The 25,034-nt window shown below is 49.5% G+C and overlaps 2 protein-coding genes across 4 annotated transcripts in view; both read right to left on the bottom strand.

Annotated features, from left to right (window-relative positions):
- DHX34 (DExH-box helicase 34) overlaps positions 1-13,866 on the bottom strand; it is a 28,968-nt gene extending 15,102 nt beyond the window's left edge. The window contains exons 1-6 of the mRNA XM_061139705.1: positions 13,784-13,866; positions 9,860-10,853; positions 8,586-8,897; positions 6,653-6,907; positions 4,120-4,222; positions 2,439-2,656 (exon numbers count right to left, since the gene is read on the bottom strand). Coding sequence (XP_060995688.1) covers positions 2,439-2,656; positions 4,120-4,222; positions 6,653-6,907; positions 8,586-8,897; positions 9,860-10,564 — 1,593 coding nt within the window. The 5' untranslated portion in view covers positions 10,565-10,853; positions 13,784-13,866. The remainder of the gene's footprint in view (positions 1-2,438; positions 2,657-4,119; positions 4,223-6,652; positions 6,908-8,585; positions 8,898-9,859; positions 10,854-13,783) is intronic.
- Positions 13,867-17,358: 3,492 nt separating this feature from the next.
- Positions 17,359-22,550, bottom strand: C5AR2 (complement C5a receptor 2). Of its 3 annotated transcripts, none has more exons than XM_061139704.1 (2): positions 22,355-22,550; positions 17,359-18,466 (listed from the first exon to the last, which is right to left on the bottom strand). In XM_061139704.1, the coding sequence occupies exon 2, from the start codon at positions 18,449-18,451 to the stop codon at positions 17,438-17,440; it is 1,014 nt and encodes a 337-aa protein (XP_060995687.1). In that variant the 5' UTR covers positions 18,452-18,466; positions 22,355-22,550; the 3' UTR covers positions 17,359-17,437. The 3 variants fall into 3 exon arrangements, with proteins under 3 accessions (XP_060995687.1, XP_060995685.1, XP_060995684.1); XM_061139702.1 differs by lacking the exon at positions 22,355-22,550 and adding an exon at positions 21,341-21,435; XM_061139701.1 differs by lacking the exon at positions 22,355-22,550 and adding an exon at positions 20,422-20,750.
- Positions 22,551-25,034: the final 2,484 nt, after the last annotated feature.

The raw sequence follows: 25,034 nt of genomic DNA, 5'->3' as shown, positions 1-25,034 counted from the left end.
CTAGGTAGTCTTTAACTGATTGTAAGACGCTGGTGCCATGCTCTACTAGAGTTGAGATAAAACTCCTGAGCTAAAACTAGTGTCTGCAGTTCTGCACACATGCATGTCTTTGATCTAAAATTTGGTGAGTCCTGTTAGCATATATATGTATGTTACCCCTCAATAAAGTCGTCGGAATCAGTCACAAGCTGACTCCATCCCTCTCAACCCCATCTTTCCGAGTCTTTCGTTTCTCAGGTGCTCTGGTGATTGCGTCCTCGACCTGTTCGTTTTGCTGGCAGGCCCGGCAGCAAAGTTCCCATGGCCTTAAAAAAACAAGACCCACAGGGGCTTCCCTGGTGGCTCAGTGGTAAAGAATCTGCCTGCCAATGCAGGAGACTCTGGCTTGATCCCTGGTCTGGGAAGATCCCACCTGCCCCAGAGCAACAAAGCCACAGCGACTGAGCCTGCGCTCTAGAGCCCGGGAGCCGCAACCACTGAAGCCGGACAGCAGAGCCACATGGCTCAAGGTACTTTACCTCTCTGTGCATCCTTTTTCTCATCCATAAATTGGAATAAGCTTACTTACTACACAAAGGTTGTGTGAGGATCTAAACAGTTATATATATATAACTTAGAGCAGAGCCCAGCACATGAGAAATACTAGGTAAAATTATTTTCTATCATCATCACCATCATCATCATCACTGATATTAGGAGAGCCGCTGCTAAGCTGAGGTTGGAGCTCTAGAAAAAGCCCTGGCGGTCCAGTGGTTAAGACTCCGAACTTCCACTGCAGCGGCTCTGCTGTGCTTAATCACTCAGTCATGTCCGACCTTTTGCGACCCCATGGACTGTAGCCTGCCAGGCTCCTCTGTCCATGCAGATTCTCCAGGCAAGAATACTGGAGTGGGTTGCCATGCCCTCCTCCAAGGGATCTTCCCAACCCAGGGATCAAACCAGGTGTCCCACACTGCAGGTGGATTCTTTACTGTCTCAGCCACCAGGGAAGCCCCCAAATACTGGAGTGGGTAGCCTATCCCGTCTCCAGGGGATCTTCCTGGCCCAGGAATTGAACCAGGGTCTCCAGCATTGCAGGTGGATTCTTTACCAGCTGAACCACCAGGGAAGCCTCCACTGCAGGGGTACAAATCCAATCCCTGGTCGGGGAGCTAAGACCCCATGTGCCACGAGACCCAGCTCAAAAATAGAAATTATAAATAAATACATAAATTTTAAAAAGCCTCATACTGTATGACATCACCAATCTATTTAAACAACCAAGGCTGTAACCTCCTTATCTCAAGGCTTCTCATTATGTGAAATTTTGTTCAAGCCAATATTTTTCAAACAGCAGGTTATATGAGTCAGGAAACTCCAAGAAGTGGGTCAGAACTGGCACTTTTTCCAAAGGAAATCAAACAAGTACAGACTATCAGTGTGCATCACCCTTAGGAAGGGGGCTGGTTCATGTCACTCCCCCGCCTGGGCACGTGTGAGCCCGCAGCACATGCCACCAATTTTCCTTCCCTGCTTCTTCCTGAGCACAGGACTACACTTCCCAGCCTCTCCTGCAGTGAGACATGGCCGTGAGCTCTCACCCGGGTGAGTGGAAGGGAGGTACATCACTGTGGACCCATCCTCACCCTCCCACACCCAAGTCCCATGCTCTCTCCCCCTCACAGGCTGACACAAATGATGAAGGCCCTGGGGAGATGATGCAGCCACAAGAGAGAAAAGGCCCGGGTTTCTGAATAAGGGTTTCCCCAGTGGCTCAGCTGTAAAGAATCCACCTGCCAATGTAGGAGATGTGGGTTCAATCCCTGGGTCGGGAGGATCCCCTGGAGAAGGAAATGGGAACCCTCTCCAACATTCTTGCCTCGGAAATCCCACGGACAGAGGAGCCTAGCGGGCCACAGTCCATAGGGTAGCAAAAGAGTCAGACATGACTTAGTGACTAAACAACATCTTTGAATAAAGGAAACTGCCTACCAATCCAAGGACTAACATTCTGCTGTGCTGGCTGTTATGTGAGTGGGTCTATTTGTCATAGAAGCCTAATCTAATAAGCAAAACTAACTACTGAGATACAAGCCATGACATAAAGCATATTGAGAAACCCCAGTTTTAAAAGCCACTTCCTAAAAAAAAGTAAAAAGCCACTTCCTAAAAAAAGTAAAAAGCCACTTCCTAAAAAAAGTAAAAAGCCACTTCCTGATGGATTTTCTGCTACAGCTGAAAACATTCTGCTTGAGTCACAAGGCTCTTCCCATGACCCTGTGGACTGTGCGGAACAGCTCCCACCCCAATATGGGATCTGACGTTTGGAAGGAATGAGTTCCCCTCTGTGGCCTGGCCCACCCTCCCCTTCCTGATCCTGAAACCCTGTCTAAATATCTCCTGGATTCCTCTCTGGCACCAGCACTCAGGATTCAGTCTCCTCTCTGACCCTGCCTTACCTGAAGCACCAATGCATCCAGGGCGACCCTCCGGATCTCCGGGACAGGGTAGGGGGCGAAGGCATCGTAGTCCGATTCAGCATAGAGGCGGAAGCAGACGCCGGGGCCTGTGCGGCCCGCCCGGCCCTTACGCTGCTCGGCACTGGCCTGACTGATCCAGAATTCCTGCAGCCGCTGCAGTTTGGCCTGGGGGTCGTAGCTCATCTCCTTCACCTTCCCTGGGCAGGCAAGAGGGGAGCAGGAAGGGAAGATGTGTGCAGGACCCATGTGGGCCCTCCGCGTGCCTGGCCCTTGACCCAACCATTCATTCACTGACACCTCACTTACGACTCTGTTCCAGTAACACTATCCCAGAGCTTAGTTTGGGCCCCTCTCTACCATTCTGTTAATGTATTCTTCAGTTTCTTCATTCATGCATCTTTTCATTTACTTCTTCAAGCCTTTCTTTATTCAGGGATTCAGTCATCCAATAAGTTTATTAACACCTACTAGGTGCCAGGCTTCCCTGATGGCTCAGATGGTAAAGAATCCACCTGCAATGCAGGAGACCTGGGTTGGGAAGATTCCCTGGAGGAGGGCATGGCAACCCACTCCAATATTCTTGCCTGGAGAATCCCATGGACAGAGGAGCCTGGCGGGCTACAGTCCATGGGGCTGCAAACAGTCGGACATGACTGAGCAGCTAAGCACACAGGCAGGTGCAGGCACTGCACTATGAACGAGGGACACAGCTGTGAACAAAACAAAGCCCCTTCATTCACGGGGCTGAACAGAACACCAGACTTCATCAATTCAAGACCACGCTTTTTTGTCTCTAAAAATGGAATACACCTTAAAATCAGTGACATCTCACTGATTAACAGACAGCATTTTCTAACAGTACATAAAATTATGTGTGTGTTAGTCACTCACTCGTGCCCAATTCTCTGCAACCCCATGGACTGCAGCCCACCAGTCCTCTGTCCATGGGATTTTCCAGGCAAGGATACTGGAGTGGTTTGCCATTTCCTTATCTTTTCTCATCGATGGTACCAGATTCAATACAGTAAGGTAACTGCTAACATGTATTGAGCATTCATTCACGCTGTGCCAGGTACTGGCCTTAGCCCCCGAGTGTATTAACTCTTCTAATCCTCACAACCTGAAGGAGGCTATTATTACTGCCATTTTACAAATGAGCAAAATGACCTACTGAGAGTGTCAGACCTTGGTCACATGGCCAGCAGGGTACCCGGCCAGGCTGGTTCCAGTGTCTCCTCACCACTAAGCGATGCTGACTTTTCAGAAAAGAGTCTAGCTGGGATGTAAAATATAATGCCCCACACTATGAAGAAAAATAAAGCCTCATGAGGGAGGTGACAGTGAAAGATCACTTAGATAACATGGACAAGGTGGGCTTCTCTACTGGGGAGACATTTGCACAGGTCCTACAGTGAGGTGAGGGAGTGAGCCATGTGGATATCTGGGGGAAAGACAGCTCTCAGCAGAGACAACGGTAAGTGCAAAGGCCCTGAGGCAGGGGCAAGCCTGGAAGGCCTGAGCAAGACTAAGATGCCGCCACTGCTCCACAGCCCGAAACACTACCACCTCCCTGCCTCTGTGTGGGGCTCCCTCACTCCACGCACACATCTCCAACCCCACATCTCACCAGGCCCTGGGGGATGCCAGGGGGCGTTCTTACCAGAATCTACCACGAAGCGGATGCCGTCAATGGTGACTGAGGTCTCAGCAATGTTGGTGGAGAGGATGCACTTCCGGACTCCAGGTGGGGCCACGTCGAATACCTGGGGGACAGTGAAGAGGCAGCCTTGGCACCTTGTCTTTGTCCTACCCCACCCAGGCTCTTTGCATGACTAACATGGCACTTACTGACCCCCGTGTCCAGTGGCCTCCTGGATCTCCCATGGGACCCCACAGTCACACGTCTCAAACAGCCTAAGCACCTTCTACCAAACCCTTTCCTCCTTGGGCCCCCATCTCCTCATCTACTGCATCACTGGGGCCAGAAACCTGGGCCGTCTTGGGTATTCATCTCTCCTCACCCATCCAGCCACAGCCAATCCCCCTGAATATCTCATGAATCCATTCCCTCCTCCCCAAACCCACAGCCCCTGCCCTGGTCCATGGCTATCCTTTCCCACCCCCCGCTCCAGCTTCCTCACTGGTCTCTGGTCTCACCCCTCCCATCCAGCCTTCACATGCAACAGAGGGATCTGCTAAAGCACAAACAGAACTGCCCGCCACCTTGCTCAGAACCCTCCCAAGATCCCCCAGTGCCCTCAGGACAAAGTCCAGGCCTACAGTGGGTCTTCCAGGCCCCTGGTGGTCTACCCTGTCCACCTCCCCGGTCCCATCCCTCCTGACTCCCCCCTCACAATCTGGACCCAGCCACTCTGTGCGTAGTTTCCCAGCTGCCCTGTCTTTCTCTCACCCCAGGCCCTTTGCACAAGCCCTTCTCATGGACCCAAGAGACAGTCAAGCACAGTCAAGGTTAAGAGTGGCAGTCAGCAACTACAGCCTGTGAGCCAAATCCACCCTAAGATCTGTTTTTGTGAATCAAATTAATGGAACGCAGCCTCACCTGGTGAGTCTACAGCTGCTTTCTAGCTGTTAACAGCAAGGTAGTTGCGACAAAGACCATATGCCCATAACACCTAAAGATTTCGCCCTCTTCACAGAAAGTCTGCCAACAGCTGGTTCAGAGCATGGGCTCTGATACCAAATCACCAAGTTCTACAGCCTGGCTCTGCCAGTCATGTGACTATGCCTAAGTGCCTGCGCCTCAGCGTCTGCAGCTGTCGAATGGGAACCGCAGGACCTGGCAGACAGGGTGGCTCAGACGCTGCCCAGCACAAAACTAGTGCTCCACACACTGTAGCTGGGACATGCGTTTCCCTGCCCCCCGTCCCAGAACGGGGCTTGCTCAGGGCTCCATTTGCAAAGTCCCTTCCCCCAGGAAGCCTTTCCTGAATCCACCAAGACTCTGCTCTCAGAGTATCCGAGGCTTTCCTCTACTACTTGTAGAATCGTTGATTACATGCCCATCCGGCCCCCAGCAGACCAGCAGCTTGAGGGGAAGCCCCCACTGGGTCCCAAAGGAGCCCCTGGTGCAAGAGAAGCACCAGGAGGTGCTCAAAGGTTGTTTCTTCATTTTCTTTAATTCTTCTTTTTTTTTTTACTATTTGGCTGTGTTTTGTTTTTTAACTCTTTGGCTGCATGCCACAGCCTGTGGGCTCTTAGTTCCCCAACCAGGGGTGGAACCTGTGTCCCCTGCAGTGGAAGCATGGAGCCTTAACGATGGGACCCAACCACCAGGGAGGTCCCTCAAAGGTTGTTTCTTTAATCACTAAACAACCATGTGACCTGAAGGGACTCTCCTGGAGGTGATTATGGCAGTCAGCCTCCAGGATGGCTGGGGCAGTCTCACCTCATGGGATTCACAGCCTCACCCGGTACCGTTCCTCTGAACAGGGCAGGAGTGATGGTTTGTGATTTCCACAGCTACGTCATAAAAGATGCTGTGGCTTCTACTTTGGTCTCTTGGGAAGAGCTGGCCACCACATTGTGAGAACTCTCAAGCAGCCCCCTAGAAAGGCCCCCCAACCAACAGCCAGCCATGTGAGTGAGTGCTCCATCTCAGAAGAGAATCCTCCAGCCCCAGTCAAGCCTTCAGATGACAGCGGCCCCAGCTGACACCGACCACAACCTCCCGAGAGACCCGGAGCCAGAACCATCCAGCTAAGCTCCTCCCAGATTCCTGACTGACAGAAACTATGTGAGCCAACGAATGTAACAGTGAACACACTACTAGGTCTTGGGGTAATTTGTTAGACTGACAGTGACCCAAAACCAGGTCCCCCAGCACCCGTCCATTCCAACCAGGCAGTCTCTTCACTTTCCCCACACCTGACTCCCAGATTCCCATGTCCAGGCCTTTGCTCAAGCCAGTTCCCCCAACCCAGACTGCCTTCCTTCCTCTTCTCTTACTCAAAATTCTCTTGTCTGCTAAAGCTCAGCTGCAGTGCCCCCACCTCACCAGGAAGCTCGCCCTGACGCATCCTCCCCCAGCTAAAAGATGTGAGCGACCCCTCTCTGCAGCCCACAGCCCGGGGTCATAGGGTTGCCTCAGTCCTGTATCAGCCACCCCAGCCCCTCCTCCTCTGGCTACCCAGCAAGACGCCCCCTGCCCCCCTCTGCCGGCCGACACTCCATACCTTGTCCTGGTCGGCCACAGAGAGGGTGCTATGCAGCGGCAGCACCACCCAGCGCTGGGTGTGGCTGGCATAGGTCTGGGCGGCCTCAAACACGGTGCTGATCTCTGCCATGCCGCTGAGGAACACCAGGAGGTCCCCCCGCTCCTCGGGTGGGTACTTATTGTCGATGGCCTCCAGCACCCTGAGGAAGGGCCTCGGGTCCAGCTTCTCCGACTTGGACGTGGTCGGCTCGGCCTCCTGCGGCTGGTACACGACCTGCGAGGAGATGGCCCCAGGCAGGAGCAGACCTGGTCACTCCAGCTCTGACATCGGGGCAGGGAGGCCATGGCTGACAGAGAGGTCACAGACCATCCAGGCAGCAGAGGACAGAGGACAAACTGTCCCAAATAGGGCAGTTTGAAGAGGATGTGATAAAAGGACAAAGTATCAAGGTAACTGGGAGGTTTCTGGGGTGCTGGTAATGTTTCATGCCTTTTAATCTAGATACTGGCTCCATTCAAGTATTTTTAAAAATGTTTTCTTGTGATAAAAACTAAAAAATTTTTTTTATTTATTTGGCTGTGCCAGGTCTTAGTTGCGGCATGTGGGATCTAGTTCCCTAACCAAGGATCAAACACGGCTCCTCAGCATTGGGAGCCTGGAGTCTTAGCCACTGGACCGCCAGGGAAGTCCCTGTTGAGATATTTAATCTATGAAAATTAATTGAACTGTACACTTGTGACACACATAAATCTTTTGTAGTTGGAGTATAACTCCAACAATGACAAAATTTTAAGGGGTGGAGTCAGGATTAAAACCCTCAAAATCACTTCTCTGAAAGCACCCTCGGTGTTTTTAATGACTACTTAGAAGACAGATTGATGGGCACCGAGATCCAGAAACCACAAGGAACGTTGCATTTCCTGCCGCTAGGAGCCTCAGAGCTGTTATCAAGCCTTGGCCCCAAAGAACAAGAGGAAGGAGCAGTTATCAAAACCATAAAGGAGAGGACTGTGCAGAGAGGCATCGTGGAAGGAGCTGTGAGGCTCATGCCACTGCAGACCTCGAGGGAGGGGGCTGCCTCTCCTTTTCCCACTGGCCAAGGAGAAGCCGGGGGAGGGGGGTCCGTTAGTGCCTTCCGGGGCAGACAGGAATGTAGGGAAGGGCACAGTAGATCTGAAGGGCAAACAGAAGCTCCCGGCCCGGTGCCATGTCTATCTGTGAGCAGGATTTAAGTCCTGGCCCTGCCACTTCTGAGGGATGCTGATAAACACCCTGTACAGCACAACCAAGAATTATCCAGCCCAAAATATCAACCGTGCTGAGTCTGAGAAACCCTGCCCCGTGAGATGGTAAAGTGATGAGAAAGGAGGAGCCTGGGTCCCTGAATGACCACGTGCAACAGAATTGCCCGTCAAGCTGGACGAGTTGGTTCTATTCTGTTAGATAAGAAAAATTTCTGTGTTACTTGAGCCTTTAAATTTTGGGCTCTCCTCTAACAAGCACTTAGCACTCTCCCCGGGACACTGCAAATGCCCAGAAAATAGCAGCTTTAAAAAATAAGACAGAGAGAGGACTTCCCTGGTGGCACAGTGGATAAGAATCTGCCTGCCAATGCAGGGGACACGGGTTCAGTCCCTGGTCCGGGATAATCCCACGTGCCACGGAGCCACTGAGTCCGTGCGCCGCAGCTACTGAGTCCGAGCTGTAGTCTGTGCTCCGCAACAAGAGAAGCCACGGCAATGAGACGCTCATACAATGCTGCAACAGGGCAGCAGCCAAAAGATAAATACAGAAAAACTTCAAAAAGAGAGAGAAGGTCATTAATTAAAGAGATGGGAAACAGAGAAGGAGAAAAGAGAAGGGACATGTCCAGGTTGGCCGGGGACCAGGTGGGGAGTCCGGGGCTTAGGGGTGGGGTGGGGGAGCGGCGGGAAGCGTGGGCAGCACTGACCGTGATGGGGAAGAGCCGCCCCGGCACCTGCACCACGGGAGCGTTGCCGAAGTAGCTGGAGAAGAGCGAGATGTTGATGGTGGCCGACATGAGGACGACCTTGAGGTCGGGCCGCTGGGGCAGCAGGCGCCGGAGGACCCCCAGGAGGAAGTCATTGTGGAGGTGCCGCTCGTGCACCTCGTCCACGATCAGCACCTGGTACTGGGGCAGGCTGGGCTCCCGCTGGATCTGCCGGAGGAGCAGCCCCACCGTCAGGAACACGATCTTCGTGGCCGCCGAGCGCGTGCTCTCGAAACGGATCTGGTAGCCGACCTGGAGGTGGGGGGTGTGGGGGTGGTCAGTAGCCCCTGTCCCGTAGCCCCTGACCCTCCCCACATTGAAACCCTGAGCAAGTGTCCCGCATTAGAGCCTGGAGACCAACAGGCTTGGGTTCGGATGTCACTTCTGCCACTTAGCGCTGCCGACTTTGGGCAATTCCATCCCAGAGACAGATATTTTTTCCTTCTAGATGCCGTAAGAATTACATGTGCTAATGCACATAAAGTACTTGGCATGGAGCCTGGTGTATGATACTAATTAGTTCTAGTTGTAATGATTAACCTTTCTCTTGAGTCCCTTCTATGTACCAGGAACTACTTTAAATCTTTATGTATATCAACTCATTTCATCCTCACAACTACCACACAATGTAAGCACTATTATTACCCTCGACTCACAGATGGAGAAACTGAGGCCAGTCATCCAAAGTAAACCAGCTACAAAATGTTATTGAGAGGAAACATATCTTAACCCCTACCTCACATCATACACACATTGATTTCAGATGTGTTTCTCTAGTCAGGGCACTCAGGCTTAGTGGTCCCATAGTATGTGGGATCTTAGTTCCCCAACCAGGGATAGAACCCAAGTCCCCTGCGTTGGAAGGTGGATTCTTAACCACTGGACTGCCAGGGGAGTCTCAATAACAATTTTTAAGTGGTCAAGCCAGGATTAGAACCCTAGACATCATCAGTAAGAAGCATCCTCATTCTTTTTTTTCTGATTGCCTAAAGAAAGACTGATAAACATTTAGGCATTTCCAATTTTTTTTTACAGTACTAAACTGGCTACTGTTAGCGCCTCTGTCATCTGGACCATATCCAGGCTAATCTGTAAAGAAATTTCTAGGAGAATCATTGCTAGGTAAAAAGGTAGTGTTTTTGTAACTTTACTGATATTAACTTATCCCACGAGGTTACGCGAGAAAACCTGGAAGCCTGTTCTGCCCCACTTACCTGTGAGCCGTACTGACTGAGGCTCTCGAAGCCAACGCGCTTGGCCAGCGAGATGCAGGCGATTCGCCGGGGCTGGGTGCAGGCCACGTGACTGAAGCCGGCGGCCAGCAGGTACTGGGGCACCTGAGTGGACTTGCCGCAGCCCGTGTCGCCCGCCACCACCACCACCTGCTGCTCCTTCAGCGTCTGCAGGACGCGGTGCCCGTACTGGGCGATGGGCAGTGCCGCCCGCTCCCGCTGCAGTTTGGCCAGTCGCCCAAACGCCTGCTTCTGGCAGAAGTCCAGGTAGTGCAACAGGGCTCGGCGGAACTCAGACACTCTCTCCGGGGGCAGGCGCCTGCCCGGCCCCCGAGAGTCCCGAGCGTCCGGGCCGAGGACGGAGAGGTTGATGCGGTAGCGAGGGTCGTAAGCGCGAGGCAGGTCGGCCAGCGCTGGGTGGCTGTGCTTGGGCCGCCTGGCGTCTTTCTCCTCCTTCCTGGTGGTCTTGAGATTCTGGAATCTCTGCAAGCGTTCAAAGAACGTCCAAAACTTCTGGCACTCCTCGGAACCCTGCCGAATATAATCCTCATCGCCGAAGAAGGCATCCTCGAAGAGGCGCCGTGTCTCTGGACAATTCCAGTCCCATTTCTCTGGGGCCTCTTCAGGACTGGGAGCCCGGGGTCGGTCCCGGGGACCCCTGCCCTCCCTTGTTCTGGGAGGCGGCATGCCGTGGCCAGTCCCAGGGCTGTCACAAAACTGGCCTCAGTTCTGAGCGCCTGGACCAGATATTCTCGGACATTCCCCACTTCCTGCAGTGAGAGGCCAGTGCCTGCAAGAAGGTAGCACTTTCTCTTCCAAGAGCTAATCTCCCTCTTCGGTGGTGGTACAGGATCGACACAGGTGTTGGCAGAGTAAATGGCCTGCGGCCTGGGTCAAGCTGGTGATGCACAGGGCACCTCACGACTCCTGTGGTGACCTCTGGGATGGACACAAGTTCATCCTGGGACTGCAGGCCCTGGATGTTTGCGGGAAAAAACAGAAGACAGTCATTCTATAGAAACATTTACTGACAGCCTACTGTTTTGCAAGCACTGGACTAGGGGAAGGGAAAGCAATGGGTAAGACCACACTGAGTGCCCACAGGGGCTCCTGTCACCAGACTCTGACAATCCAGAGATGGGGGCAGCAAGAAAGGAAGCCCGGGGGCTGCAGGAGCCTTCCTTGACCATGCTTGGGAGTCAGGGAAGGATCCCCAAGAAGGGGATTTTGGACCTGAAGGAATGTAGGTCACATGGCCAGTCAGCAGCAGAACTTGGTCACCAGACACAATAACATGAGAGAGATGTGGTCTACTGAGTTTCAGGATCCCCGGAAACCCTTTGAAATTCAGTGCATGATTTTGCAAGTGTTGCATGGTTTGTTTTTGCCTGCCTGGCACTTCCCGTTTTTGTTTTTTTTTTTTCCTGAAAAACGAATGCTCTTTCCTTGGGAGAGTAGCCCTTCTTGGACTTTACATGGTTTCCCCTGACTATAAGTCAGAGAACATCTATTGGTTGGGCAAATGACAAAGGCCCGGCCAATCATGGTACTCCCCCTTTAACCAGTGACTGGTCTGAGGAGTAGACACATGACCCAAGGAGAGGCAATCAGGGCCTTTCCCAGGAATTTACACTAGGTTGCTTGGAGAGAAAAGCTTATCTACTGTTGGCTAAGCAAGGATGATATAAGCAAGGAGCTGTTTGTAGCAGGTCTTAAGCAGTCTTTTCCTAGAAATCTTTCCTACAGAAAAGACTGCATGTGGGCACAAGGAGGCACACACAAGGATGGTCACCAAGCAACCACAAGGGGAGAAGTGGAAGAGGGACAGGGGAGAAGCCTGGCAACACCATTCAGCGCTTGAGGCTTAGTTCCTTCCAAAAGTCCATTTCACCGCTACACAAGAAAATGTCTTTTTGCTTAAGGTCTGGTTTCTCTTAGCTGTGTAACTCCTAACTAATGAAGCACATCCCCTTGTATACGCTAATTTTCTGGAGTGAAGCCCATCACTCAGATTCTTATAGGAGTTTATGATCTTCAAAGGGTCCTAAGGGACCTCCCTGGCAGTCAAGTGGTTGAGCCTCCATGCTTCCAATGCAGGGAGCACAGGTTCCATCCCTGATCAGGGAACTAAATCCCACATGCTGTGTAACATGGCCAAAACAAACAAACAAAAAAATTAATGAAAAAAAATTGACAAAAGGGTTCCAAGCCTTCCGTGGTAAAGACTTCACAGACAGGTAGATCTGAATTTCAACCTCAGCTTTATCATTTACCAGCTATGTGTCCACGTGTGAATTAACTCCTTTGAGGTTCTCTTCATCTGTAAAATGGGAACAATCCCATCTCAAAACACTGCAATGTGTATTACCTAGCCTGACACAGAGAAGCTAAACAGTAACTGACATACAGGCCCAGTGCTCTCTCTCCATGATGACTGACAGAGAAAACAGTGAGAGGAACCACAGGTATACAACCTGGAAAAAATTTTACACTCAAAAGGCCACAGTTCACCTTGGTTTATTAGCAATGCTTTCCCCTACTCAGCCTTGTTTCTGAGGGCCATCACAGAACAGAGTTCAGAGGTTCTATCTCTATAGTCTCAGAGGGACCCAGACCAACCCTGGGAGTTATCAGAGCCAGGTAAGAGCCAGTTGAAGAACTTGTGGACTGCCAGAGCTGTTTCCCATAGAAGAGTAGCCTATGGGGAGTGCCCAGCACTTCCTGGTAAACACGTGGGCTGGGCGATGCCATAGAACCTTCAGAGGGAATTTGTTCTAGGAGGGAACAAAAAGGAAAAGGCCTTGAAAGTCTGTTGCAATGCTGGGCCAGTGTGTCCCAGAAAAAGACAGGGACGATGAAATGGAGGAGATCATTCCTCCCAGGCTGCTAACTGCCTTATGTAGCCAGAATGAGGGCATCCTTATGGCTCTCTAGGAGTCTATTCTTAGGCTATCCTTTGGACTTCTTGGCTTGACTAGTTTCTCTCTTACTGTGCCTCTGACCATCTCTTGGTCTCTATTTCCTAGGCTCAAGGCTTTTAGAGATTTTCTCTACTTTCCTATCTGTCCTGTCTGGCTCTCCATCTTCAGGTCTCTTGTCTTTTTTCTGGTCCATCTTGCTCACCACCCTTACCTCTCTTCCCTCTCCTTGACTGGTCCCAACTCTTCATTTATGATTCTCTCCCACCCTGATTCTGTTTTTCACTTATTTCCTCTCCAACTGTCTTTCTCCATTTGACTCCACTCCTCCTATTCAGTTTTTCATCTCTCATTTTGTTTGAATTTTTCTTCCTGACTCTCCGTTTTCTTCTCTCTCCATCACTGACTTTCCATTTCTCCATCTAAAATTTTGTCACCTAGTCTGAAGCTCTAATAAATAGCCAACATTTACTTAGGGCTGACACATATCAGGCACTACTCTACGTCACTCATATATATTTATATGCATACATATCCATCATACACACACATATATACACTTTTCTCAAAACCCTAGTTTCCACTCTCATCGTTCTACGTTTCTCTCCATCTCCCAACTTCACGGTGCGATCACACTTCTCTCGTGGACCCTGTGAGCCTCTCTTCGTCTGATCCATTAGTCTCTTGCCTTCTCTCTCTCTCGTTTTCAGCTTCTCTCCTCTCTCAACCTCCCCGTCTCTCAGTGCCTCAGTTTCTCGAAACTCCTTTTTGTGCCTCCATTTCTTTCAACCTCTCTGACCCTCAGTTCTCTTAGCAACGCTCAGGCTCCATCTCCATCTGCTTCTCCCGGCTGCTCGGCTTCCTCCAACACCTTGCCTCATCTCGGGGTTTCCCCGTCCCCCTCGTCCCTCTCCCAAGCTGTCCCCGATCCCGATCCGGCTCCAGCCGCCTCCACCGCCGCCCCACGCAGCCGCCCCGCCCCCCTCACCTCTCTAACCGCCGAGATCGCCTCAACTTCCGGTCCCCAGGACCGCTCACGAGCCCGAAGCCGGTCCTGCGCCTGCGCACGCCATTCCGGCGGACAGAGGAACCAATGAGCAGCTGCGAGCGCCCAAGGCTCACTCTGCGCCTGCTCACAGAATGATCAGGCCCCGCCTCGCTTTGGGCGGAGCTTCGGGTGACGCTGCGCCCTCTGGGGGCAAGTGGAGGCGTGACTGTGGAGAGTTGGTCTACTCTGCCGGTGAACAGCTAATTGCATCTGTGGGTCGCCTGGACGCCGGGGTTTAGCCAAAATAGGACGCTGGCCTGAGCCCAGACACTATCAGAACACCCTCCCCGTGACTTAGTTATTATAATTCATATGTTAAGGTATTAATTATTAATACATTGATGCATTCAGTTCCGTTCAGTCGCTCAGTCATGTCCTACTCTTTGTGACCCCATGGACTGCAGCACGCCAGTCTTCCTTGTCCATCACCAACTCCCGGAGCTTGCTCAAACTAAGTCCATCGAGTCAGTGATGCCATTCAACTATCTCGTCCTCTTTCGTCCCCTCCTGCCTTCAGTCTTTCCCAGCCTCAGGGTCTTTACGTTGATGTATTATAATTCACAGTCATTAATGCAATCTATTCATGTATAATTCACCCTACCAATTCATTAATGAATAATACAATTCAACTTCCCAACTTTCTGTCTTGCAGGTCCTATGTTCTCCAGAGACAAACGCAGGGATTAGATAGTCGGTGAATGTTGAATGAATGACTACTTTAAGGAGAAAAGTATATAGTCCTAGATGGGTCAGTCATTGTGGCCCTGAGCCTCAGTTTCCATAAAACGAGGATAATGCCTACTTTTCAAGATTGTTGGGAAAAACAAATGCAAAAGTATACATGAGGTATCTAAATTTTTTTCACTATTATAGGCGCTTGATAAATCGGAGAAGGCAATGGCAACCCACTCCAGTACTCTTGCCTGGAAAATCCCATGGACAGAGGAGCCTAGTAGGCTGCAGTCCATGGGTTCGGGAAGAGTCGGACATGACTGAGCTGCTTCACTTTCACGCATTGGAGGAGGAAATGGCAACCCACTCCAGTGTTCTTGCCTGGAGAACCCCAGGGACGGCAGTCTGTGGGGTCACACAGAGTCGGACATGACTGAAATGACTTAGCAGCAGCAGCAGCTTGATAAATGTTAAATCTTTCATTTTTTATATCCTTCCCATCATTCTCCTTTTTCCTTTGGATAGTGCCATGGTTAAGAAGGTACAGCTTTCATTTCTAAAATCAGTTCTAGGCACTGAGGGTACAGAAATGAACAAAACAAAGGAACTCATATTTTGGTGAGGGAGACAGACACATAGATTAAAATAAATATATAGAATGTCAAGCAGAACTGCATTTTCTATGGAGAAAAACAAAGCATGGAAGGAACAAGGAGTGATGCTATTTGGTCCAGTGACAGTCAGAGAAGACCTCTGCCAGAAAGCATCATTTAGGCAAAGAGCTAAAGACGTTGTTGCAGGCCATGGGGACTCCTTGGCGAGAGCATTCACGGTAGAGGAAGCAACAGAGCCAAAGACTGAGATGACCACATAACTTGGAGGGTTCAAGGGTCAGCAAGCAAGCTTGTGTAGCTGGATGAAGGTTGCAGAACAGTAGGGAATGAGGTGGGAGAGAGGAGAATAGAAGTGAGGACTTTGGCTTCCAATCTAAGTGAGGTGGAATCCATGGGCAGAGCTCCATGTGACTTAGATTTTAACAGAGTCCTCTGGCTCCCATGTGGGGAACAGATATAGGGATTTAAGATAAGAAGAGGGGGCCGGGGGCAGGCTGCCACAGTAGATGGCTGGACCAGGATGATGGCAGAGAAGATGGATATTTTAAGATAGAATCTGCAGGGATTGGCTGATAAATTGGCCATGGACTGTGAGTATGAGAGAAAGAGAGGTGGCCCAAGGTTCTTGGCCTGAGCGCCTGGAAATACAGAGTTGCCACCAATTGGGATGGAAAAGAAGCAGGAAGATGGCTAAAAGAGAAAATCCATACTTCTGTTTTGAGCATATTAAGTTATTTATTCTACAATGAATTGGGATGTCAAGTGGTAAGTTGTATGTAACTGTTGAATCCTTAGGAAGCAATTAGAACATCAAGGGGCCAATTGTGTCATTATCAAAAGAAGAAGGGGAAGAAATTGACTAACATCTGCTTAAAATGTACAAAAGAGAACTACAATTTTTAAAAAATGAAAATGGGAGAAAGCAAACAACATATATGAAGTTAGGAAGAAAATAACAAACTACCAATGAGTAGAAAACTTGAAACTAGTTCTTGGGAAAACTTCTAATTGGAAACCTAAAGAACTTGATACATTCATGCTAAAAATAAACAAAAACCAAAGAACAAACTTAAGAACAAAAGGAGGAAGTTACAACAAACCAAAAGCAAGGTTATTTTTCATGATCAAGGGACTTTTATGGAAAATTGCTCAGAAAGACTCTCAAAGCTTTCATGAAATTGATTCTTTTTAACAAGAAGTAACACTGATGCAATAAAAAAGGAAAACAAATTTCAAAAATACAGAAGACTATTTACAAATGTACAAAGAACTCTCCTAAATGGCACCTGGCCCCAGTGGATTAACAGCAAGATTTCTTTCAACTTTTCACGAAGTTACATAAATTGTCCCATAAATTGGATTCATTTGATAAGGCAATTTTGGATTATGCATGAGAATTCTGGTGGTTTAGTCTCTTAAGTTATGTCCAACTCTTGTGACCCCATGAACTGTAGCCTGCCAGGCTCCTCTGTCCTCTGTCCTCTGTCCATGGGATTTCCCAGATAAGAATACTGGAGTGGGTTGCCATTCCCTTCTCCATGAGAATGCTGAATACAATATCAAAAATTAAAATATGTGTTGTTGACCTAATACCTGTCCCTGTAACAGATTTTTTTTTAAAAAAGCAACAAAAAGATCCCAGTCATTGGGTACCTCACAATCTAGTTGGAAGAAAACAGGGTGTACACAAACATAGTTTGGCTCTTTTTAAAGTTTGGGAAGGGTGGAGGCGAGACAGAAATTAAACTAGCCCAGATGTTGTCGTTGGAAAATTTACAGGTTAGTTGGGAACTTTTGTTCCAGAAACTTGGAGAACAGAATGTTCTGTTCCCCAGGGAGGGGACTGAATCAGGGAGACCTCCCTGGAGGAAGTACTGTTTGAAGAAGGCATTGAAGGAAAGTTTCAGTGATCAACAGCATGGATACTAGAGTCAGGTAAACATGGGATCCAATCTCAGCTCTATAATTTCCTTGTTGTGTGATCTTGGGCAAATGACCTCTGGGTTGTTGTAAGAATTACCTTAAAGGAGAAACTATGTGTAAAGTGCTGTCCTGGAGTTAAGAAGGTATCACTACTATGTGATTTCAAAGATCTGAACAGGTGATATTCTAGAGCAACCTTGTCCAATAGAACTTCCTGCAATGATGGAAATGTTTTATATCTGCACTGCTCATGGCAGGGCATAACAAATGTTTGTTGAATGAATAAAAGAATAAATGACAATATCATTAAGCTCCTAGATTCAGCTATGCCTGAAGCCCATCTTGTAAAATGGCATAGGAGGGTACAAACCAATTTCCCCCTAGCCTACACTTCCATCTCTGAGACCAGGTCGTGGCTAGTCGATTTCTTGCTGACCATACTTTCATCCTCACTCTGTGGCTCCTTCAGGGCCCAGCGACATGCGGCTGGCAGAGACTGGCGGAGTTGAGCCTGCCCAAAATAGAGGAAAAGCATGGGATTGAGGCAGCTGTGAGCAAGAGCCAGGCCCACCACCAAGGGTTCAGCCCGCAGGGCCTGGGCCAGGAGGGTGGAGTGTGGGGCCGCCATGGTGAGTATCAGTCCCAGCGCATGGTAGGGGGCCCAGCAGACAAAAAACCCCACCACAACGGCCAGGCCCAGTGGCCAGCAGCGTCGGGTAGCGTGACACAGGAGGGCACCATGGCAGACGACCACAACCACCAGTGGCCCCAGGAAGCCAAAAATAAACCGGATGGCCGTCACTGAGTTCTCCGCCACGGTCGAGCCACCGTAGTCCACCACACACTCCAGCCGACGTGGGAAATGCTCCTGATGCAGCCGGCGGTAGATGGCCGAGGGCACAATGAGCAGCAGGGCCAGCCCCCAGCATGCCCCACAGGCTGCCCGCACCCTGCATGCCCGCCTGGCTGCACCCCACCAGATGGGCCTGAGGGCCAGCAGGCAGAGGTCCATGCTGAGAGTGGCCAGGAGGAGGACGCTGGCATACATGGACAGCAGGATGACAGAGGGCAGGGTCCGGCAGCCCACTGCCCCGTACAGCCAATGGCCCTTGTGGGCGACCGACACCGCCAGGATGGGGAGAGACAGACAGCAGAGCAGGTCCGCTACGGCCAGTTGGAGGAACCAGATGGCACTGATCCTCTGGCGGGCCTCTTTCCAGGTCACCCAGGCCATCATGGCATTGCCCGGCACCCCCACCAGGAAGACAGCGGCATACAGCAGGAGTGGGGTCGCGTGGAGGAGGTCAACAGAGATGCAGGAGCCATCTGCGCAGTCCACCGGGAGATCCGGAATGTCGCCGTAATCCCCATACTCGTTGCCGAGAGAAGTGTTCTCCATCCAGGCTGCAGACACCTGCAAAGGCGAGCGATGGTGTGAAAACTCAGAGATGAGAACTCTCAGGCCCTCGGAATCCTGGTGGATAGGAACCCCAGCCCGTTAGCATTTTGGAAACCAGGACAGGACAACATTAGTACTCCAGGACAGGATACCGTCAGAACTCCAGGGCAGGGCTCCCCTCGTGGCTCGGTGGTAACGAATCCACCCACCAATGCAGGAGATCCACCCCTGGTGCGGGAAGATCTCACATGCCACGGAGCAACTAATCCCATGCTCCATTGAGCCTGTCTGTGCTCTAAAGCCCAGAATCCACAATTACTGAGCCCATGCTCCACAAGAGAAGCCACTGCAGTGAGAAGCCGGGGCCCAGAAACTGAAAAGTAGCCCCCACTCACAGCAACTAGAGAAAAACCTGCATAGCAACAAAGACTGAACACCGTCAAAATAAATAAATAACTACAAGGGAAAAAAAACTCCAGCACATTAGAATCTTGGAATTCTAAAATGTTACAGTTAAAAAAAAATAAAATGTTACAAATACAAATGTTACAAAAATAAAATGTTAAGAATCCCAGCTTATTAACGTCTTAGAATTCTAGAATATCACCATGTTAGAATTCTAGCATGCTAAAAATCTTAGAATTCCAAAATACTAAATTCTTAGAATTTAGTAGCTAGCTAGCCATTTATTGCTTGGAATTCTAGACCAGCCCTGCCCAATCGAACTTTCAGTGTTGATGGAAATAGTCCATATCTGTGGTCCAATACAGTAACTGCCAGCCACATGTGGCTACTGGGTATTTGAAATTGGAGCCAAGGTGACTGAGAAACTAAACTTTCTATCTTATTCCATTTTCATTGATTTAAATAGCTACACGTGACTAGTGGCTCTGGTGAAGTTCTAGAGCATTGAACACTAGCCAGTAAGCGAACTGGAACTCTAGAATCTAAACTATTGGAACTTGAATATTCATCAAGATGAAAGTGAATGTGAAAGTGTTAATCACTCAGTCATGTCTGACTCAGTGTGACCCCATGGATGGCATGTAGCCCGCCAGGCTCCTCTGTCTATGGAATTCTCCAGGCAAGAATATTGGAGTGGGTTGCCCTTCCCTTCTCCAGGGGCTCTTCTCAACCCAGGGATCGAACTCAGGTTTCCTGCATTACAGGGAATTTTTAATTCCTTATAGTGGAATTTTAAATGAGGGGTCAAGGAAGGCCTCTCTGAAAAGGTGATATTTGAGCAAAACCAGAAAGGAGGGGATGGAGGGCAGGAGGAGAAGAGGGGCAGGGACAGAGGGCAAAATGGTTGGATGACATCATCGACTCAATGGACATGAGTTTGAGCAGACTCTGGGAGGTAGTGAAGGACAAGGAAGCCTGGTGGGCTGCAGTCCATGGGGTCGGAAAGAGTCGGACCGGGACTGCACAACAGCGACAAGAAAGGAGGCGGGGAGGGAGCTGTGTGCTGATCTGGGAGAAGTGAATCTCAGGCAGAGGAAAGAGCCAGTGCAAATGCCCTAAGGCGGGAACATGATGGTACCTATTAGAACTCCATCTCCCGTGAAATAGATGGAAGGTAAAAACAGAGATATCAGTGCCTACATAGGTACTGTAAGCTCTTCATCTTTTATTCTGTATGAGATGGGAGCCATGGGAAGGTGCTGAGCAGAGAAATGACATTGTCTACCATAGCAATGAGAATCATAACTACTACTACTGCAACCCAGGTCTCCGGTGTTGCAGGCAGACTCTTTACCATCTGAGCCACCAGGAAATCCCCTTTCATTATTATTATTATTGTTAAGCACCATCTACTGAGTACTTTGTGTTCTGTGCCAGGCATTGCTCCAAGCCCCTTTACATATTATATCATTTAGTCCTTCTAACAACCCTCTGATTTTCACACCATTGTTAGATCCATTCTGCAGACAAGAAAACTGAGGCCATAGAGAAGTTAAGGAACTTACCGAAGGTGGCTCAGCTAAGCAAGTAACAGAGCTGAGTTTCAAACTGTGTTAATTAGTCCCACTCTGAAACTCCAGGCCCTAGAACATCACCATCCAAAAGTCTTAGGTTCGGGAGAGTTGGAAGGCCGGACAGCCAGTGACCCTGAGCAGACCTGGCCTCTGTGACTTTGAGTGCACAGTTTCGGCCGGCTCTCTCTCTGGGTTTCCTCATCTGAGAAGCTAGTCATGGAGATGAGCCTACCTCACCAGTTTGGGGAGGCTTTGAAGAGCCAATATGTGTAAAGCTTGTTTTACAGATCAAGGGCTCAGGTAGAAAATAGACTCGTCCGCATGATGTCATAATAACCTGACCCTGCGGCTCTCTGCTGATTTTTTTGGGCTGACTGGCCCTCCGCAGGGCATCAGCTGGAGTTGACACAACAGGAAGGGCAGAAGGGAAGTTGGGGCACTCCCCTTCCCCCTTCTCCCTCCCACCACGCTTTCTCCCCTCCTCCATGCCAAGTAGCTGCTAAAAGGCCAAGCCAGTGTGTGTGTGTGTGTGTGTGTGTGAAGTTTGGCACTTAGCTTTCATATTATTTTCATCTGTAAAATGAAGCCATGTGCATGCTTTAAAAATTCAAACCCTCAGGACTTCCCCGGTGGTCCAGTGGTTAAGACACCGCACTTCTTCAGCAGCGGGCAAGAGTTCAATCCCTGGTTGGGGAACTAAGATCCCACACACGCTATACATTGTGGCCAAAAAAAAAAAAAGAAGAAGAAGTGCAGAATCTCAGGCCCCTCCCCAGACCTACCAAATCGGAATCTGCATTTCAACAGAATAAAAATTCAAGCCCTCACCAGCTGTGTGGCTTTGGGCAAGCCAACAAACCTCTCTGCGTCTCAGCTTCCTCGTCTGCAAAAATGAGAACAGCAGACTCACCTTAGAGGGTGTTAGGTGAATTCATCAACTGAATAGATGCCTCGTCCACCTTTAGCGTTAAGACGTGTGTTGGCCGCTTGGTCCCAGATCCACATGTACCCTCTCCTGCCACCCTGAGACTCCACCCTTCCTGGCTCTTCCCAGTTCAAATCTGAGTTTTCGCTGTGTAAGCAACTCAGTCAGTCAATGGCATTTCCCTTTTAACACATTAAACAGAAATCCAAACATTCCCTGTGCCGTTGCTTAATCTTTTCCATTTAATGTGTCTCAGATCTACTTTCCCTATCTGGACACAAATCAACTGCTTTCTTCACAATAAGATCAAAATCAATCCATGGGCTGGGTGTGTCATGCTTATTAACCAGCCACAGACTAAAGGACATTTAAGGAGCATCGTGGGTAGCATTATTATCTTCTGATTTTATACACCAAATGAATTATATTTCTGTTTGTACCTATGTGTGTGCTTAGTCACTCAGTCATGTCTGATTCTTTGCGACCCCATGGACTGCAGCTGCCAGGCTCCTCTGTCCATGGCGATTCTCCAGACGAGAATATTGGAGTGGGTTGCCAAGCCCTCCTCCAAGGATCTTCCCAATCCAGGGATCGAACCCAGGTCTCCTGTATGGCAGGCAGATTCTTTACCGCCTGAGCTACCAGGGAAGCCCAAGAATACTGGAGTGGGTAGCCTAACTCTTCTCCAGGGCCTCTTCCCAGCCCAGAAATCGAACTGGGGTCTCCTGTATTGCAGGAGGATCTTTTACCAACTGAGCTATACCAAGGAAGCCCACCTGAGTGTGATAATTTTAGTATATGGGGATCCCTTGACAGAAGCTTTCTGTTGACCTGCCCGAGTAAATTCCAAGAGTCTAGGATTCCGATGCAGATTCCATTGCGATGGTATTAAGATTCCACTCCTGAAATTCTAGTTCTGATTCCCAGATGCTGAAAATAATGAGTCTATATGACCAGGACTGGGAAAATGCCCCCCTCCCTTCTCCCTTCCATCCTTACCGTCTCTTGAGGAATGGTCCCCAGTTTGGCCAGATGCCACGGGGGAGCAAGATCCAGGCTGACAGCCAAGACCTGGGACGTCTGAAGTCTCTCCCCCGATGTCTGGCAGCTAATGGATTTCTGCAAGCCGGTTCCCGGAGCTCCTAGGGGATTCCGCCAGGCGCTGTCACCTCACAGGTCCCAGCCGACACTCTTAAGCAGGGAAAAACAGGATTGGCCTTTTCCTATTCCAGCTAGTGTCTGTCCTGGATTCTTCCTATGACTCACACATCCCAAAATTACTGGGCAGCGGGCAAAGGTGGGTGGGAGCTGACCCAGTGTCCCCAGCACCAATCTCCAAGTCACCAGCTTCCTGGAAGCCAGATAGATCTACATGTGGCTTGACCTTTGGGGTCTGGGGTTCTTGGCCTAGACTCGTCGTCCCAGCAGGGCCCTCTGAGGTCTTCCCCACCAAGTCCCCACGGCCCACTACCCCCACCCTCTCCTGGACTCCAACTCAGCCCCTCCCTTCCCTTCTGCCCTCTGCAGAGCTTTGAAGACCAGTATACCTCCCGCCTCCCACGTTCTGAGGGAGACAGCTCAAGGTCACAGCCTCCAGTAAAAGGCCAAGGGCGCCCAACACAGGGCCTGAGGCGTCAGAGGCAGACAAAACACAAACAAGTCCTATCCGTCTGTGGGCCTCTGTTTTCCCTCTTTAAAATGGGAAGGTTTGGGGGACATCCCTGGTGGTTCAGCGGTTAGAATACTGCGCTTTCACTTCCGAGGTTCGAGGTTCCATCCTGGGTCAGGGATCTAAGATCCTGCAAGCTGCACAACTTGGCCAAAAACTTAACAAATAATAATAATAAATAAAATGGGAAGATTTTGAGCATAGTGGTGCCTAACCTCCCTCCCAGCATAGCACAGAGTCTGAGAACATGGATTTGAGAGCCAGAGCAATACGATACATATTCTAGGTTCCCCATTGACGAGCTTCTCAGGCCTCAACCCTTCTGAGCCTCAATTTCCTCATCTGTGAAATGGACATTTTAGCTATGAACATTAAATGGATGAAAAGATTTAAAATCCACACAATAGCACCTGGCACACAGGAGATGTTGGGTACACATTTGTTAAATTAGCAACAATAAAAAGCATATGCTGTCAATTCTTAAAAGCTACATTTTAGACAGAAAGGCTTAGCAAGAGGAAGTGACCCTTATTCCAGCCTCAGAACACTTTATTCAGTGGTTTTGGTGTTTGCGCCAATGAGTGTGTGCTTCAGAGGTTGAGGGGATATATTTGTACATTTCTTTTGTTGTTGTTTGGAGAAGAAACTCCCGTTGATAGCGGAAGTTGTTTTGGGGTCAAAGACTCGCAGTGTGAGCCAGGATGTCTCTGGGCAACCCAGTCTTGGTTGAGCCTGACCCAGACCACCCCCTCCCACCACCTTCGTCCCCCACATCCCGCCAGCCCTAAGCCCCCCGTGGGAACCTGCCCTGGTCAGAAAGAGAAACTAACATGGGAGAAGTCCCAGGAGGTGGGGGCAGGTATGGGAGGGGACATTGTCCTTTATCAGCTCAAACCTCCTCTGATCTTGAGGTTACAGAACGTATTTCTCAGATCACTTAAACTCCTTGGTCACTGAGTCCCAGGCAACTGTTTCTCGAATTCTAGGAAGCTAAGGTTTGCTGCTGTCTCTGGACCTGGAGGTTCTTATCTGGGGATCTGGGGGATGCTGTGAATGGAGACAGGGACACAGATGTTATAAAAAGTCAGGGGTCATTTAGGGAGTGGGGTTCCTTTTACAGACGCCCTATGAGATGCTGAGTATTGGCCCCTCAACACTGGATACAATGAGGACATCTTAGAAGTCCGATTCTTTGCAGCCCCATGGACTGTAGCTCGCCAGGCTCATCTGCCCATGGAATTTTCCGGGCACTAATACTGCAGTGGATTGCCAAGCCCTCCTCCAGGGGATCTTCTGACCCAGGGATGGAACCCTCATCTCTTAAGTCTCCTACATTGGGCGGCAGATTCTTTATCATTAGCACCACCTGGGAAGCCCTCGAGAAGTTTGTTCAATTCACCCATACCAAATTTGTCATTTTTTGTGAGGCATAATAGGTTGAAGTCTAGCAAATCTGTGGCAACAGAAAGTAGATTAGTGATGGCCAGAACCTGAGGGGAAGAGGGGGATGTGAATGGAAATTTACTGCTTAATGGGTTCTTTCTTTTGGGGTGATGAAAATGTTCTAGACGGACTTCCCTGGTGGTCCAGGGATTTAGACTCCATGCTCCGCATGCAGGGGGCGTGAGTTCAATCCCTGGTCAGGGAACAAGATCCCGCATGATGCACAGTATGGCCAAATATATATAAAATATATATTAAATCTTAAATATAAAATTTAAATATATAATAATTTAAATATAAATTTTAAAAATAAAATATGTGTTTTTTTTTTAAAGTGTTCTGGAACTAGTTACAGATAGTAGTCTGTTACAAATAGTACTAGTTAGAAATAGTAGTCAGAGTTGCACAACATTGTGGATGTACTAAATGTTACTAATGGTGAGTTTTACATTATGCATATCATACAATTTTTTTAAAATAATAAGCTGTTATACCCCCTCACCCCAACATAGGATGGAGTTTGGTAATTTCATAAAGTTCAGCCTAATGGGACTACTCTAGTGGTTT

The sequence above is a fragment of the Dama dama genome, chromosome 4, assembly GCF_033118175.1.
Source record: "Dama dama isolate Ldn47 chromosome 4, ASM3311817v1, whole genome shotgun sequence".
NCBI classification, from domain to species: domain Eukaryota; kingdom Metazoa; phylum Chordata; class Mammalia; order Artiodactyla; family Cervidae; genus Dama; species Dama dama.
This window is presented reverse-complemented; position numbering and strand designations above follow the sequence as displayed.